The sequence below is a fragment of the Silurus aristotelis genome (assembly GCF_946808225.1).
Source record: "Silurus aristotelis genome assembly, chromosome: 7".
Taxonomy (NCBI): Eukaryota; Metazoa; Chordata; class Actinopteri; order Siluriformes; family Siluridae; genus Silurus; species Silurus aristotelis.
The window spans coordinates 20,265,397-20,283,133 of NC_139580.1; the positions used below are offsets into that span (position 1 = coordinate 20,265,397).

At 37.4% G+C, this 17,737-nt stretch overlaps 1 protein-coding gene across 1 annotated transcript in view; it reads left to right on the top strand.

The window, feature by feature from the left end:
• The window catches only part of tln2b (talin 2b), a 124,265-nt gene that overhangs the window by 50,132 nt on the left and 56,396 nt on the right, over nt 1-17,737 (top strand). The window contains exons 3-10 of the mRNA XM_083545856.1: nt 6,997-7,140; nt 9,568-9,665; nt 9,807-9,936; nt 10,462-10,614; nt 11,858-12,000; nt 16,780-16,907; nt 17,101-17,164; nt 17,400-17,504. Of these exons, the coding sequence (XP_083401982.1) occupies nt 7,005-7,140; nt 9,568-9,665; nt 9,807-9,936; nt 10,462-10,614; nt 11,858-12,000; nt 16,780-16,907; nt 17,101-17,164; nt 17,400-17,504 (957 nt within the window). The 5' untranslated portion in view covers nt 6,997-7,004. The remainder of the gene's footprint in view (nt 1-6,996; nt 7,141-9,567; nt 9,666-9,806; nt 9,937-10,461; nt 10,615-11,857; nt 12,001-16,779; nt 16,908-17,100; nt 17,165-17,399; nt 17,505-17,737) is intronic.

Below are 17,737 nucleotides of genomic sequence, written 5' to 3' on the forward strand. Positions count from 1 at the left end.
ACTTAAACCCAATTGAGCATCTCTGGAGAGACCTAAAAATAGCTGTCCACCAACGTTTACCGTCCAACCTGACAGAACTGGAGAGGATCTGCAAGGAGGAATGGCAGAGGATCCCCAAATCCAGGTGTGAAAGACTTGTTGCATCTTTCCCAAAAAGACTTCTGGCTGTATTAGATCAAAAGGGGGCTTCTACTAAATACTGAGCAAAGGGTCTGAATACTTAGGACCATGTGATATTTCAGTTTTTCTTTTTTAATAAATCTGCAACAGTGTCAACAATTCTGTGTTTTTCTGCCAATATAGGGTGCTATGTGTACATTCATGAGGAAAATAAATGAACTTAAATGATTTTAGCAAATGGCTGCAAAATAAAAAATAGTGAAAAATTTAAGGGGGTCTGAATACTTTCCGTACCCACTGTATATATATATATATATATATACATATATATATATATATATATATATATATATATATATATATATATATATATATATATATACATATATACATATATATGTGTGTGTGTATGTATATGTGTGTGTAAAATATACACACACACATATCCCTAATATATATGTGTGTGTATATATGTATATATATGTATGTATATGTATGTATATATGTATGTGTATATATATATATATATATATATATATATATATATATATATATATATATATATATATATATATATATATATATATATATATATATATATATATATAATTAGGGATGCACCGAAATAACATTTCTTGGCCGAAACCGAAAAAGGATGAAAAGCAAGGCCGAAAACCGAAACACCGAAAGAAATTGTCAATTATTATTACCATTGCATTTATGGCTATGACTGTGTACTAAACTTACTAAAATTAAGGCATTTTAATTGCATAAATTAATATTAAAGTTTCAAAGAATTAATCAATTACAAATTATGAAAATATTTATTTATAGCACATTGCAACAATGCACAGGATAAAATAAATTAAAATTTAGTCTTAAATGTTTAACTTAAATGCACTCATGTGTACATTAAATAATAATGTACAGGCCTTCTGGCCTGCTAAAAGGTTGTAAAATTAAATATGTTCTTTCATAAAAACAAAGTGCATTCAGAACAAGTGCAACTGCTTAAAGATACAACAATATCACTGGGAAACTGCCTTTTCAAAAACGTCCACCACAGACGGAGTGCGCGTGCTCGGAGGGGTTTTGCTTTTCTGTGCGTTTGCGTTCCTCTGATATTCAGCATAGCGATCGGATGTTTGGATTTCAAATTAAACCCGACGTAGAGAAAGTTTTTGCAGACGAATTTTCGGCATTGCTGATTTTGCAAATCGCTATCCGTGGGTCTTTCTCAGATATACTGAAATACGTCCACACCGCAGACATGTTGTTTTAGACATGCACGTGCAGGCCGCGGTGTCTGTTTGCGTCATCACAACAAACTGTTTCGGCCGAATATTCGGTGCATCCCTAATGTATATGTATGTATGTATATGTTACACTGATATGCATATGTGTACATGCCTTTTTAATTTTGTCAGTATTGTTTACAATAGAGGCTGAACAAAAGTATAGAGTTAACTGATGCATTTATAAAAAAATAAAATAAAAAAAACTTGACACATTTTAAAGAGTGTGAGGAAAAACAATCTTAATTCTGTGAAAGTTTTCTGTAGGGCTGCAACTAACGTTTATTTTAATAATCAATTATTCTGACAATTTTTTTCCGATTTATTGGTTTTAAAAAAAATATTATTACTACATATTTATGTATAAAAGTTTACTTAAAAAATGTAAGGAGAGCATGAAGGGATTTTTCCTTCGAACAAATTAATTCTTGCTGCGTTGTTTCTTCTTTCTTCTTCTCTGGCATGTTGGCAATCATGCTCAAATTCACAGATATCTTGTTCATTTGTGAAGATATAAGCATCTAGAATGTATAATTAATTTAATTGTGTATAATAATTAAATGATATATGCATAAATTAAATAGACAAAATTTGAAAATAAGCATTTGAACGTTTAGTAAAGCCGCAGTAAATCACATTTGAAAATGTAAGTTAACTGTAGTAGACAAAAGCTATGAAATGAAATGCAGCAGGGCTAACAGGCTTGATTTAAAAAAAAAAAAAGAAATAATATGCCTTGGTGTACAAATGCATAAGAATTTGCTAAAAACCATCACAATGACTAAAAATGTAATCGTTCTTCTTTTCACGTGCTCGTGCCTCACTGTGGGACTTCTATGCCACACAAGCTCTGTTTTGCATAACTTCCAGGTTCAGTTACTTTGCTAAGTTTATTATAAAATGCTTCGGAGAAAGGTAGGTAATAACATTTCCATGTTATGCTTACTAATCTATCCAATATAAAGTCCGGAATTTAGTATGGAACACCGATTTAGAAAAACACTAATATGGTTGCAAACATCACATTTATTTTTGTGGGATTGCCGAACAAGGGGTATTATGGACAAAAAAGGTTTCTGGGTTTACAATCATGCATCCAAATTCCAGTGCAAGTTACAGGTAATTTTTATGTCATAACACAACATTTAAAAAAAAAAACAGCCTTTTGGTTGTCCTGTTTTACAGTTCTGCTAAGAAGGAAAATCATGAATATGTACTACTATAATCCCAAATAAGAAAATATCAATGATCATTCTACTGGATGCTCCACTAAAACAGGAACAGCTGTGGGATTCTTTTCTTCTGCACTAATCTTGGAGCTGCCGTGATCTTGTTTTAAATGTTATACAGTTATCATTCAACCATCACTGCGGCCACATTACAGTCACAGATGTACTATAGTGTTTACACATCACAGCTAGACATCCTGGGATTTTCCTCCTCTATCGCTTCCAGAGCAGAGTTCCACTTGGCTGATGGACATATCAACGATGCGATAAGAAAATTCCAGGCGTTCTTCACCAGTGCAGGAACTGTAGAGTGTTTATTAATTTTTCTCTGGAGGAAAGCATTGTGCGGCTCATCTGTACTGGGGATTATTATAATTATGGTCGTTCCAATGGTAACTACCATCACTCCATTAGGTGGCTCAGAATCTTAGAATCTGTGACTGTATCATGTTCTGGTTTTGTACCTGAGGCACTTTTATATGAATGTCAAAAAGGACACGGTGTACTCTACTCTCCTCTCAGAACACTCTTACTCATAAACATACGCTCCACATGGAATGGTCAGTCTCCTAACTCTCTTCTATTGTTATTGCTGTAAACCACTACATAGCAATCTATTCCAGATGGCCCCTGCTTTCTTGGCCCAATTGAATTGTCCATATTTACGACAGCAGCCTCCAGAAAGCATGGTTTGTTGAGGCGTTTCCTTAATCCTACAACCGCCTTTTTAGGGTAATAACAGCATAACTTAATATTTGTTTCTCTGTTCTGGCTTTGCAATGATTAAGGACGATGCCCCGGAGGATGCAGTGGAAAGCCACTTAAAAGCTAACTTTGAAAGCGGAGACCTGGTCTGCATGTGACATCAATGTTTGGATGTCTTCACCATGGGCAGTGGGCTCAAATTAGCTGACATTGTTCATCCATCCTCAGAGGAGAGCACAAAAGGTGCAGGGTAGTTTAATAGCAGGAGCGATTATGAGGATAAACCTGTAACAAGGCTAACATTGACACTTGAAGGCTAAACAACATTAACCTGGAAGGGATTTTTGCTGTTGACTTTTAACTGGGAGACAAATCCCAGGTGCTGTTATAGATGGTAGTGTATTTTTTGGGGGAGTTTTTCTATACGTCATGAACTGCATCATTGATTTAATGGGTTTTCATATAATTTGTGAGCATTCCACCTCTGCTTAATCAGGTCTGAAAATGGAGAAAATGGTGATGTAGCACAGAGTACTCTTACTTGAGTACTGAACTGTCCCTAGTAATATTTCTAGTAATATACTGTATTTTCCGGACTATAAGACGCTACTTTTTTCCCACTTTTTTGAACCCTGCGGCCTAAGCAACGAAGCGGCTAATTTATGGATTTTTCCTGGGTTTTTCCCGGTTTCACAAGCTTCATGCCGCCAAACATTAGACCAATGAAATTGCCGAAGGGGTTCAGGTGAACCGATGAAACTCTTTATATTAAATCGCTCTCCCACTGAATCGGGCCGCACCACATCATAAATATGGATGAGGTTCCTCTGACGTTTGACCTGCCGCTCACTCAGACTGTCTACAGGAAATGCGAATCATTCGTCACGCTGAAAACAACCAGGCATGAAAAAACGCACTTCACCTGTATTCTGAGCTGGACGGCATCGGGAGAAAAGCTTCACCGATGGTGATTTTTAAACGCACGACGATGCCAAAAGAAAAACTCCCGAGAGAAATTGTTGTGAAAGGAAGGAGGAAGACAGTGAACAGTTACTTTTTTGGTAGGCTACTGTTTGGATACAAGCCGTGTAACAGACACTGTCTTTCGCTAAAAACTGTGTAAAGTTCTTTAGTTTCAATGTGGGAACCTGCGGCTTATAGACAGGTGCGGCGTATTTATGTTCAAAATAAAAATCAATGTAAAAATCAGTGGGTGCGGCTTATATTTGGGTGCGTTTAATAGTCCGGAAATTACGCTATATAAAATAGAATTTTTAATCAGCTCTCAGGAACAGTTACATTTAATCTCAAACACTTTACGCCTACCTCTCCTCCACTCACTACAGAAAATTAAGATGAAGGAGAGAGATCAAGCAGGATAACACAAGGTGAACTGACTGCCAAGTCAGCTGAATATCATGAGATTTTTGGTTCATAATGAATGTGCAAAATGCTGTCCATGTGTCAAAATATGAAATGATTATTAGTGCTCTATAAATATAATGTTGTATATTTGTACTGTTCCCTTTCCTAATTAATGTTAAGTAGAATAAACAGTGTGCCTGGGTTTAATGTACTGTAGCCTCACATTCCTCTTCTTGGATGGCCGGACTGGAACCTGGTCTTCTGCTGTTGCAGCAGATCTCCTTCAAATGTTGATGCCCGCATGCATATTGAGATGCTTATCTAGTCAACATAGTTGTGAAGAGTGGTTATTTGCGTTAATGTAGTGTTCCAGTTGGCTTAATCTAGTTTTCCCATTCTACTCCACTATTCTTATAAACAAGGTGTTTACACTAAAATAACTGCTGCTTCTGGTAGTTTGCACCATTTTGTGTATATTTTAAAGACTTTGGTATATTTTTGCTTGCAGACTACTTTTTTTTTTTTGTTTCTCACAGGTTAAGCATAATGTTATGAAGAGATTTTATGTTGTGGGGGAGTAATTATTGTGCAAGAAATCGTCTTGCCCACCTGCCTTTCACACTCTCCCACGCCACACCAAACGGCCTCTCTATCCTCCATGTCCAATCGGAGTCGTGTGTCACTGTCCGTCTGCCGCTGCATTCCAATTGGGTGTGAAATGTCGGTGGGGGTGGTGTGTAGATGAACTTCACATCTGGTGAATAATAGCTCAGCAGGTCCCCTGTGTGTTTGAGTGAGGGTAAAAGAATCATGCAGCGACATTATCACCACTTTAGACAGTGTAGGCGCGCACGAGTGTGTTAATCTTTGTAAAACTGTAGGAAATGGCACTGAGGGAATGCATTGGCATAGAACATAGAAAATCCGTCTCATTCTCCACCTCCAATCTAAGTATAACAAAAACCGACATTTTTCATATTATACAAAGCACATTTGGCCCATCAGTATTCATACCCCACATTTTTAGTAAGCTCGGTTGCCTGAGTGGTGAAAACATTTCGATTTTATTTCAATAGGAGCTGTATAAAAGACCAATTTCAGCGGTAGAGGTGTGGGTCTCCTTAAGCCTTACCGATCAGCACTCGTATCTTATCCCAGTTCCAGAAATATCCAATTATTGCACTCTAAGACTAGGATTAAAAATCATCTCTCTGGAATCCCTATTACTCTATCAGATTGTTAAGACCTGCACTGTAAACTTTCACTTCTTACTTAAAGCTTATGCTTCATACTTTTGGTTCTCTACCATAAATTATTCTTGCTTCTAAGTTTAAATGCAGTGGATTTTGACCCTCTTTTACAGCGATCCTTTTCAAATCCCCATATACTTGTATGTTACCTTGTAATTTAAACAAAATTACAGTTTAAGTAAAAAGTAAAGTTCAGTGTCTCCAGAGCATCAAAAATTGCATTTCCTGCCAGAGCCTATATTTGATTGACCATTAGATTGATTGACCATTAGAGACACGCTTACCCTGTAAAACATACTCCAAATGTCCCTGCTAATCAAGTAGTGATGTTTTAAATCTTGAAAATAGTTGCTACCTAGGACCCGTAGTTTGGCCCATTCCCTGCTGTTTGTCGTTTGTTGTAACGCAGACACATTGACGTATACATTGATTCACTCCATGAACGTAATCAGATTTATGTTGTGACTGGATTACGCCTCTATCTCTTATTTAGTCTGTTGTAATTTCAGGTGTTTAGCTACATTTATTTGACTTTGATGGAACTATACAACGGCCGTTATGCAATCAAGAAGTTATGTAAGGAATAAAACATGGAGTGGTGTAATGCAGCTCAGCATGAAACTGAAACCCCAATGTTTTACCATGCCAGTGTTGATTTCATATTTTTCTCTCTTTTGAATAAGGCTTATTACTGAGAGAGCAGAAAATACAAAAAGTTACCATGCTCTCACCCTAACTTTATTCATAAATGTTCACTTAACATCTTTTTGAAAGCTTTTTTATTTATTTATTATTAAATCTACAACATTTTCAATTGTTAATTTATAAATCATAAATGTTGCTCCTATCAGAGTGACTGTATATAGAAAAATTGCTCTGCATCATTTGACTTATCAGAATGGAGAATTCTAACAGTTCTGTTGTGTAAGCAACCAATCAGGATCAAGTATAAAATAGCTCAGTGGTTTAAGCTGTTTTAATTAATCAATGCTGGGGTTTCCATAATAGAATGTTTCGGTTTGTTTTGAACAGAGGTCAAGATGGTGGCCCTGTCGCTGAAGATCTGTGTGCGGCAGTGCAATGTCGTAAAGACTATGCAGTTTGAGCCCTCCACCCCAGTGTACGATGCCTGTCGCATCATCAGAGAGAGGGTTCCCGAGGCCCAAACTGGACAAGGTGAGATTACCGTGATGGCTTGCAATTAAAATCTTTGGTTGATATATTTTTGTTTTTGTCATTTAACAATAATTGCTGTAGGAACTAAATCTGCATTGATGTTATAGCTGTGTAAAGGTCCTGATCTGCAATGCTATAACAAATTTGAACATTTGATAGTTTGTTTCAACTATGATCATGTTCTTTTTTTATATATTGCATTACACAGCTCCAGGTCTTTTTACATTTTACTGTACTGTATCTTTAAGTCAGTGAAAAAAACAATGTGCCTTACTGTCCACTTATGAATTCAGAATTCAGTCCATTTCCCACATTCGAGGATTTGATTATTTGTAAGTTTGCCATTTAAAGTACTAAAAAATCCTATTTGTCATAGTTTAATAATAGATATTATGCAATTATCATTTAATATCACATACAATTCTGTGCAAATGTTTTAGGCAGGTGTGGAAAAAATAGCATAAAATAAGAATGCTTTCAAAAGAGCAGTATTAAATAAATACATGTTTAATAAATAAACAAATGTTTATTAATTAACAAAAAAAAAGTAAATGGACAGAAAAGAAATACAAATCAAACCCTTTGCTGTAAAACAGCATTAACTCTTCTAGGTACATTTGCACTTCTACAGTAGGTACAGTTTTGGAAGGAACTCAGCAGGTAGGTTGTTCCAAACAAGGGTTTGTGGTTGCAGAACTTACCACAGATCTGTACTTCTGTAGGCTGCCTCAAATCCTTCTGCCTCTTCATGTAATTTCAGACAGACTCGATGACATTGAGATCAGGACACTGGGGGGGCCAAAACTACTGCTTCCAGGATTCCTTGTTGTTCTGTATGCTGAAAATGACATTGAATTTTATGTTTGGAGTTGTTGTCTTGCTGCAGTATAAATCTAGGGGCATTCCAGACACCTCCCTGATGGTATTGCATGATGGAAAAGTATCTGTCTGTATTTCGGAGCATTTGAGGACGCCTTTTATCCTGACCAAATCTTCACTTCCATTGTAGGAAACCTCCACCATGCTTCACTGTTGCCTACAGTCACTCATTGTACCACTCTCCAGCTCTTTGGCAAACAATTTTCACTACTTTCTGCAAGTTCTTTGTTGATGTCAAGGCTAGATTTCTTTCAGTGCTGAAGGGAAGTAAGAATGATGTCTTTTCATGTGCAGCATTATAATTCCTTGGCTGACCATTGCATCTTTGATTCTCAACAATTCCCATTTCTTTGTGCTTCTTATGATGTAAACAGCACATTTTGAAACCCCAGTCTGAACATTTTTGATTGGGCGAGACCTTGCTAATGCAGTATCACTACCTTGTGTCTTGTTGCTGTGCTTAGTCTTGCCATGGTGTGGCATGTGACAAACTGTCTTCCACAACCTCACTTTAGTAGCATAACGTATCTGATCCTCACCCAGATTTAAGTCTTCCATGGATCTGTTTTAATTAATGACTGTGTCAACATATGTATGAAGTTGAAGCTCAGTTGATGCTGGGTATATGTTTGCTTACTTTACATTTTGTAAATTAATAACAATAAACAATTAAAATATATATATTTTTTAAACACTTTTTTTTCAGCATTTATTTATTTAAATAAAAAAAAAACATGCTATGTAAATACTGAACATGTATTTCATCACATTATGTGAGTACCGGTATGTATTCTATTGCCTCGCTCTTATTCTGTGTGTGTGTTGACCTACATTGGTAATATTTTATAAAATATACTGTTGTAGTACAGTGTATTGTTTTACTTTTTAGTGTGTTAAATATGGGGCCTAGAGATATTCTTCGCCTGTGATGTGATTACCATCTGTGTGTGTAAAAAAAATATATTTCGAGTTATTGTCAGAATGTGTGAAACTTCTTAGATAAAGAGTATTGATGATGAGAGCAGTCAAGGCAGCGACAGTCCATTCCCTAATTCTGTCTGAGTGTGCTTGATGGATTCGGGCTTCAGAAAGCTAGCAGAGGAGATGAAAATCTGTCAAGGCCACATTACTCTCCCTGTCTGTATCTCTTCTTCTTTTTCTTCTCTTGTCTTTCTCCACTCCAGAAATCAAACTGCGAGAAAGTAAAATATGAGCGGCTGAGTATTTATTGATGTTTTCAGCCTTTCGTTGTCATTAAGGGTGGTTTTGCACTTTCAATACTATTATTAGATTCCAGATCTGATTTATATCAGGCTTGTACTATGTGGTTAATTTGATTTGAGTCTTTGAGCTACAATGGATAAATGCACAGGCAGGCATCATCTGCATCAGTGGCTGAAATTGTATTTCTTTGATGAGACACACAAATTTGTTTTATTTGTTCCATTAATAAAATGTAGTTATGTTCATAAATCCTTTTATTCATCTGAATACAGAAATTCATCCAGCATGCACTTGACATAATTGACTGATCATTCTTTGTTTTAGCCTCAGATTATGGCCTGTTCTTGTCAGATGATGACCCTAGGAAAGGCATCTGGTTGGAATCCGGTCGTACGTTAGACTACTACATGCTCCGGAATGGGGTAATCGCACTATTAATTAATGTTTAATAACATTTCATGCTGACATTTTTCCTTGTTCATGTAATTTCTGTGCACAGGTAAAGCCTGCAATTGTGTCTATGTATTTCTACTCTTTTTTCACTCACTATCCCACATTCACAGGATGTCTTGGAGTACAAGAAGAAGCAAAGGCCGCAGAAGATTAAAATGCTGGATGGAGCGATCAAGACTATCATGGTGGATGATTCCAAAACCGTAGGCGAGCTTCTTGTCACCATATGCAGCAGAATAGGTGTGTGTGTGCTTCACGTCCTCTGTCTGTGTACATCTCACCCCAGGCTGCCTCAGTCAAATTCTCTCCATCTTGTACTCCTCTACATTCTCTTGGCGCTGTGAATGGATTTTGTTAGAAGAGCCGGAAATCCATTTGTCCTGTGATGGAGCACTCATGTGAATTTGTAGTGTTGCTGTGTTCCAGAGAAAGTAATGCTCTATCACAGGGAAGGCACAAAATTGTTCACTCTTCTGTTATCCTCTACTCTCATTGCATTGAGCTCCTTTTGCAGCAGTAGATTTTAATTACAACTGAGGGGTACTGGAATATAGACGAGTGTATAGGGAGAAGGAAAGGATCTCCGGCTGATATCTTTATTGTCTTATGTTTAAGATAGTTTCTGCTTTATTTCTCTCCTTAGGAGTTGTCTGGATTATGCTTACATTTCCGGAATATGTCTGTACTGTGTCTAGTCAACGCTATAAAAGAATAGCGGTCTCGATTTCAAGCTTGTAATATTTTCTTTTTTGGTTACCCTGTTAGGAATCACGAATTACGAGGAGTACTCTCTGATCCAGGAGCAGGGGGAAGACAAGAAGGAGGATGGCATGGGTACACTGAAAAAGGAGCGAACCTTACTGCGAGATGAAAGGAAGATGGAAAAGCTTAAAGCCAAACTTCACACAGACGATGAGTGTGAGTTTGTGTTTGACCTGTTAAATGTTCTCTCACAATCGTGGAAGATTCTACAGGCACACTAATTTTGTTACACTTTAAAGTTGCGTCCTGTGTCAAAAGAACATTCCTGAACACTGATAGAGCTTTATATTTCTGCAAAAGCATCATATCATCACTCTCATCTCTACTTGTAAGAGCATGGAGTAGGTCTTATATGCAGGGGTGAGACTACAACTTTGTAGATAAAATAATGCTGGAATAAATGGCATAGTAGGTAGCTAGTTTAGAGCTTTAATACAGGAAATGAGGACCGTACCCTAGAGCACTGGTCCCCAACCTTTTTTGCACCACGGACCGGCTTAATGTTAGACAATATTTTCACGGACCGGGGGTTATAAAAACAAAAGAAAATGATACGACCGGCATAAAAACTGGTATTTTCTAAATATAATAATAATCGTGAATCCACTGTGTTGTTGTTTGTTCATTGTGCTAGCTTGGGGGTTTGAATTTAGCGCTATTGTATTACGTGTTAGCGCCTGGAGCAGCCTCTTTAAGAAGGTGGCAGATGGAGGTAAGACATGTGACCGAGGCATCATGACATGCATCAAGAGTGAGGCATAGACATATGTGGAGGAGAGAATCTGGTAATTTTCCAAAATAAAACATCGTTCAGAATCAGATAATAAATAAAACAGAAATAATCTATGTTCTGTATTCTTTCTGTTGACCCACGGACCAGTGCCGGTCCGCGGCCCGGGGGTTGGGGGCCACTGTTTTAGAGCACAGTGAAGCCATTGACAAAAGAAATGAAATCATTGGACGAGGTTTTGTCTGTAAAAATTTAAGTCTATTTCTATCCTCGTTATGTGGAACTGTAAGATGACTGTGTCTGTTTTCACATGCGTGTGTTTTCGATTCAAAAAGTTCGCCTGTCATCCATCCATACTAATTAAGCCACCCAGTAAAAACCATTCTACCATCAAAACAGCTCACACATCATCAGATGTGTGCAACGCAGCAGGCAATTGAATTCAGAGCAACTAATGAGCGCTTCACTGACAGCATTGCAAGGAAGCACTCAACCACGTAACAGTGAAATCTTCTTTTCCGAAGGTTTATTTTTTTGTGTACCTACTTGTTCATCAGTGCCTGTGCTACTAATTTATCCACTCTTATTAAATGGATTGCTGTAGTATTATGTCATTTATTTATTATCCCTAGCCTGTTTTGAAACATTGACTGTTTTGTTTTAACTCAGTGAATTGGCTGGACCACAGTCGGACGTTTCGTGAGCAGGGGGTGGAGGAGAGCGAGACGCTGCTGCTCAGGAGGAAGTTTTTCTACTCTGACCAGAACGTAGACTCTCGTGACCCTGTACAGCTCAACCTGCTTTATGTTCAGGTCAGAGCCGCATGTGTAACACAGAGTGAGCTTGATGGAGGGGAAAACACAAAGCTAGCTCCGGTGATAAATATGAGACACATCTACTGCCCTCTTCCTCTCTCGCTCTCTCTTTTTCAATCTCTCTTTCACTCTCTCTGCCAAAAAGGCACTTTTCTATCTTTACTAATAAGTGGTTTTGTGTTGAGCCTCCACTTTGCTAGTCTAAGCAATCTACAAAAGGTTGTCTCTGGAGGTTGTTGCTATTATGATTGGTTTTTGAAATGATAGCATATTTGCTTGCTCTGAAACCTGGATTGCGGAGGCCAACATGGCAATTAGGATCTTGTCATGGAGGCTGGATTATCAATTGCCTTTTTTTCCAATTACTATTGTAAAAGCCTGTGGCGAACATGCTTGGTATTTTATAATTGTAGTGTAGATGACTCATACAAACGCTTCCCCCTGTGCATGCTTATACACACATGCTTTGTCACTGTCTCCCTCTTCATTTTGTTTTCTGGCTCTGGTTGCTAACTGGCAGCTTGTCTCATAATGTTGTGAAATCAGTCAATCACTGACTTTTAATAACTATACAAACTATTACTTAATAATTTCAGAAAGGCAGTTTAATGTTTAGCCTTTTCACTTAAAGCCATAAAACAATCAAATCTAATTTGGTAAATAGCACCTGTAATAATTGTTGCTTAAACATTATGGAAATACTCCAGCCTGAATTGTATATTCATTACAAATTACAGCTGTAGTGTGTAAGTAATTACCACAGACAAAAACAGAATAGAAATTTTGTTTAAAAAAAATAAATAATAATAAATGTAATTTTAAATGTTATTCAGCATTTTACATTTTGGAATGTACAAAATATAAAAAAAAAAAAAATATCAGCATTTTTATGATTAGCATGACTGACCTACTGAAGCTGTTGTTATGGGGTTATATCCAACTCTCCAACACTGTAGTGGAAGCAATTCCTGTTAATGTTTTCTTGTATACTTGAAATGTCTTGAAATTATTTTTAATAAATGCATTTTTTTTTTTTTTGCATAAATGTTTTATTGCCTTTATGACAGGACAGACTGCCCTTGTACTTATATAATAAGTCAGTTTTGAGTAAATGGATTTTCGTTCTTTTGTCAGTACCAGGCAGCGGGTTGAAATTGTCTGTGGTAGTTGGACATATGCTAACGAATGAATAGATGGTGATTAGATTCAGGGGGAAAAAAACATTGAAATATTTTAATAAACACATAATGAACATCTGCTTTGAAATAAACAACATGGAACAGCATATCGTCCATTAATGTTTGTCTATTTGAATCGAAAGTTAATAGTGGTGTTTAACATTTGTTTCCAGTAGTTTAATTACTGATGTTGAAACATATTGTAGTTTCATTTCTAAGAATTTCTGAGGGCTGGTATTGTAACATTTGCTAATGAAATAAGGTTGGTATAGTATAATAATTACATGGGGGTGGTAGTGGTTAAGACATTGGAACCTGGATTGGGAAATTAGAATTTCAAGTCCGAGCACCACAAAGCTGCCACTGCTGGGCCCTTGCGCAAGGCCCTTCATCCTCAACTGCTCAGTTGTAAGTTTCTCTGGATAAGGGCATCTGCCAAATGTCGTAAATGTATAATGGTTAAATGAAAAATACAGTAACAGAACATAAGCACACATTAGAATGAGTATTTGTTTAGACTGGATGAGTTTGTTTCTAGGCATTTATGAGTAAGCAGCTGGACACACTCATACAGTATACACACACTCACATGGTGTTTGTACACTTCTGGAACGAAAGATGGTTCCCTCCCTCACTTTTCCTCCCTCCATGTCCTGTGTCCATTCTTGCAAAACCACACACCCCCAACAGATTCTCTGACTCAATGGTGCCCGCGCACACACACACACACACACACACACACACACACACACACACACACACACACACTCGGACATAAACGGCAGCAGATATACTGTATACACATGCACTGGCATAAACTGCAAAGCCCTCACTTGAGTAAACACATAATTCTGTCCTGTTATATGGCGTACACACACACTGATGGTTTGCTGCAGGGGATTCATGCGATCGTCCAAGAGATAGCAGTGATTTTTGCATAAAGTGTGTGTGTTTGTGTGTATAAGGGTGGGTACATTCAATCATGCACAGATGTGAAGACTAATTGTGTCTCATTTCCTTTAATGTAGTGGTGTTTTTGGTTCCTGTGTCCTGATTTGTGATCTTTTTCATTACTATTTTTTAATGACATTCAGTTACCTCTTCACTCACGCTAATCCTGCCAAGACTGCACACTTTCCACATTTTTTCCCAATTTTGCAGTGTTGTAAGCCCATAATCATTTACTGGGAGTCTATATCATAGGGTTTTTAATCAGCTTTCACTAGCTTAGTCCCAGTTCTGTTAATTCCTCCTAATGTCCTTCTTTTAGGCATTGTCCCACTCTTTGGCTACACACCGAACTATCCTCATTAAGGGGGAAATCAGGGACTGTATGGTTAACCTGCCTTATCCTATATTCAAATCACTGAAGCAGTGCTTTCTGTGTATCCATGCTGAAGCACTTCTAAGAAAGATAGAATTGTTTGCCCCGAGAGAGGTAGACAGCATGTCACCACATTTCAAAGGTGCCAAAAGGGCAGTCATTTCACCTATTAAAGTCAATAGGACATATTAATCTCTTCGGCATTCCCTACAGCTTGGGAACTCTGTGATCAAGAAAACACCAAGTTATTATACATATGTTTATTTTAGTGCTGTAAATTCCTTTATACATTGCATTACATCTGGTAATACAAACAAGATACAGCAAAAAAAAAAAATGGGGTGATACCGATCGCTCCAGGGTTTCTGCTTTGATCTTTGAGCTCATATTACTGTCAGTACAGAGTTTGTGTTCTCTTAATGGGATTTCTCAGTGTTCTGTAGTTTCTCCGGTTTCCAGCTTACAAAACTGACTGGACTGGCATTTCATCCAGGACGCATGCTTAATTTGTACACGGTTTGTCCCTGATAAAATCCAGCTCCACTTAAATGCTGGACATTCACATTTATGGCATTTGAGAGATACCCTTATCTACAGCAGCTTACAGAAGTGCTTTGAAAGTCTACATCAATAAATGCATTCTGACACCAGTTCACTGGGTCATGGACTAAGCATACTATCAGAATAAAAGCTCTTTGGGGAAGCTAATAATATTAAGAAAAGCACACAAACAAAACACTGTTCCCTGACCAGTGTAAAGCACTTACTAAAGGCAAGTGAATCAATAAATAAATGCATAAAAGAATCAAAATTTTTGTTGATGAGCCTGCAAGCTTATACACTATATTGCCAAAAGTATTGGGTCGCCCGACCTTTCCTGTGGTTCTTTTCCAAACTGTTATCACAAAGCTGGAGGCACTCAGTTGTACAGGACATCTTTTAGATGCGCTTTAATAAAATGTTGCATTCACTTGAAACCCAAACCTGTTCTAGCATGGTAATGCCCCTGAGCAAAAAGTGAGCTTCATGAAGATCTGGTTTACATGCTTTGCAGAGGAAGACCTTGATTGGCCTGCTATAGAACCCTGATCTCATCCCTACTGAATACCTTTGGGATAAATTGGAATGCTGACTGCACCCCAGGTCTTACCTACATCAGTACCTTCCTTTCGTTATACCCTTGTGGCTGACTAACACAAGTATCCATAAGCAGACTCCAAAATCTAGCGGAACGTCTTCCCAGAAGAGTGGCGGGAATTATAACAGCAAATTGGGACTATAATTGTGGAATGCAATTCTCAAAAATCACATACCATTTTTATGACCAGGTGACCCAATACTTTTGGCAATGTAGTGTATATGTTTTGTATAGGTAATGATTACGCTCTTAGAGAAATTATCCATTGATATATTTGAGTAACAATAGTTCGATTTGTACTAGTGACACAAGTAAATGAACACTTTGAATTGTATATTTATTGTATAATGTTTGTTCATTTTTATGAATGAGTAGGATGTCTGTACATAATCCATAATATTTATAATTAAAGTGAATGCATAACTGCATTTTGTTGCCTTGTACTTGTACATGTGTAATGACAAAGTTTAATCTAATCTAATCTAATTGATGCATCAAATATAGGAATATGAAGTGTGCTGTAAATGACAGATAATTATTGAAAGGTTTGTTTTTTTTTCTTCAATAAATTTGGCAATGGGATATAATTGGCTCATTTTTAGGAAATGCATATTTATTTAATGTAGATTGTTATGCTGTCAAATAAATATACATAAAAAAATTGAATATTCAAATAATATTAAAATGGTAGAATAGAGAAATAATACTGCAGTTAACCAAATAAACACACACCACACACACACACAAGTAACAAATGTGACCGAATGAGCTCTGTACTAAAGCCAGCGGATGCCAGTCTTCTCTGATTCAGCTGCCCATGGTCATTCATTAGCCTGCAAAGCTTTTTAAATGCCATGCACTTTCACAGACCTATGAAGTCATGTTTGAACATTCTGAAATTGTGAACGGCTGTGGCATCACAGTATCCGATCCACTGAAGCCATTGCTGGCACTTTAAGTGCACACAGATGTCTCAATAGTCATTCCACAGCCAATTCATTAGCTAGAACAAGATGTATGCTAGTCGGTAAATGGGGCAAGAATGAAAATCATAACTTGATCTTTGACTTTGTGACACTTTTAAACATATTTTTTCTTGTTTGTTCAGGTGCACACCTTGTATTTTTGTGTTTCAGGCCAGAGATGACATCTTAAATGGCTCCCACCCAGTGTCCTTTGATAAGGCGTGCGAGTTTGGTGGAATCCAGGCACAGATCCAGTTCGGTCCCCATGTGGAGCACAAACACAAGCCCGGATTCCTAGAGTAAGCCTCTGTGTGTGAAAAGGCTGCTACTGCGGCTGGTAAAAATCTCAAAAATACTCTTTCTCAGTCCCAAGTAAGATTGTAAAGCTTAAGGGTTAGTATAAGGCTGGCCACCCTTCTCAGAGATCATTGTGTTTTGAACAAAAAGTGCTGACAAAAAGGTGTAAATATGTGGGCTCTTTTTTCCTCTTAGCCTGAAGGAGTTCCTGCCGAAAGAGTATATTAAGCAGAGAGGAGCCGAGAAGAGGATCTTTCAGGTTTGTGCCTGAAAAATGCAGTGGTGTTTGAAACCTTTTCATGTGTTCCAAGTGTAAACGTTAATGAAGCATTCGCTTATGAGCAGACGAGCTATAAGAACCACAGAATAATTAAAATCAAAGACAAATTAATGTCTAATCAAAGGATTGTCTGTTTAATGATGCATGAGAAAAGCATGCTAAGCTGAATTTGTGGATGTGTATGGTATACTTTTTTTAACTTATAAACTTGCAGGAACACAAAAGCTGCGGTGAGATGACTGAAATCGAGGCAAAAGTGAAATATGTAAAGCTCGCCAGGTCCCTGAGAACATACGGCGTGTCCTTCTTCCTAGTGAAAGTAAGCAATGACGAAATTGCAGTATTTGTGTATTAGATCAATTGTATACATTGTGTGTATGTGGGTGGGCAGGCAGTGAGTGATGATTGGACACTGAGGGTTTGAGAGGCAGAATATGTTTAACAAGTGGCAAGAGCTAGTAGAAGCACATGCACATACAGTTATGAATACTTTCACAAGGTTAAGCAGCTCTCCATTTGGTACAAAATCACTCGAACACAATAACCAACAAA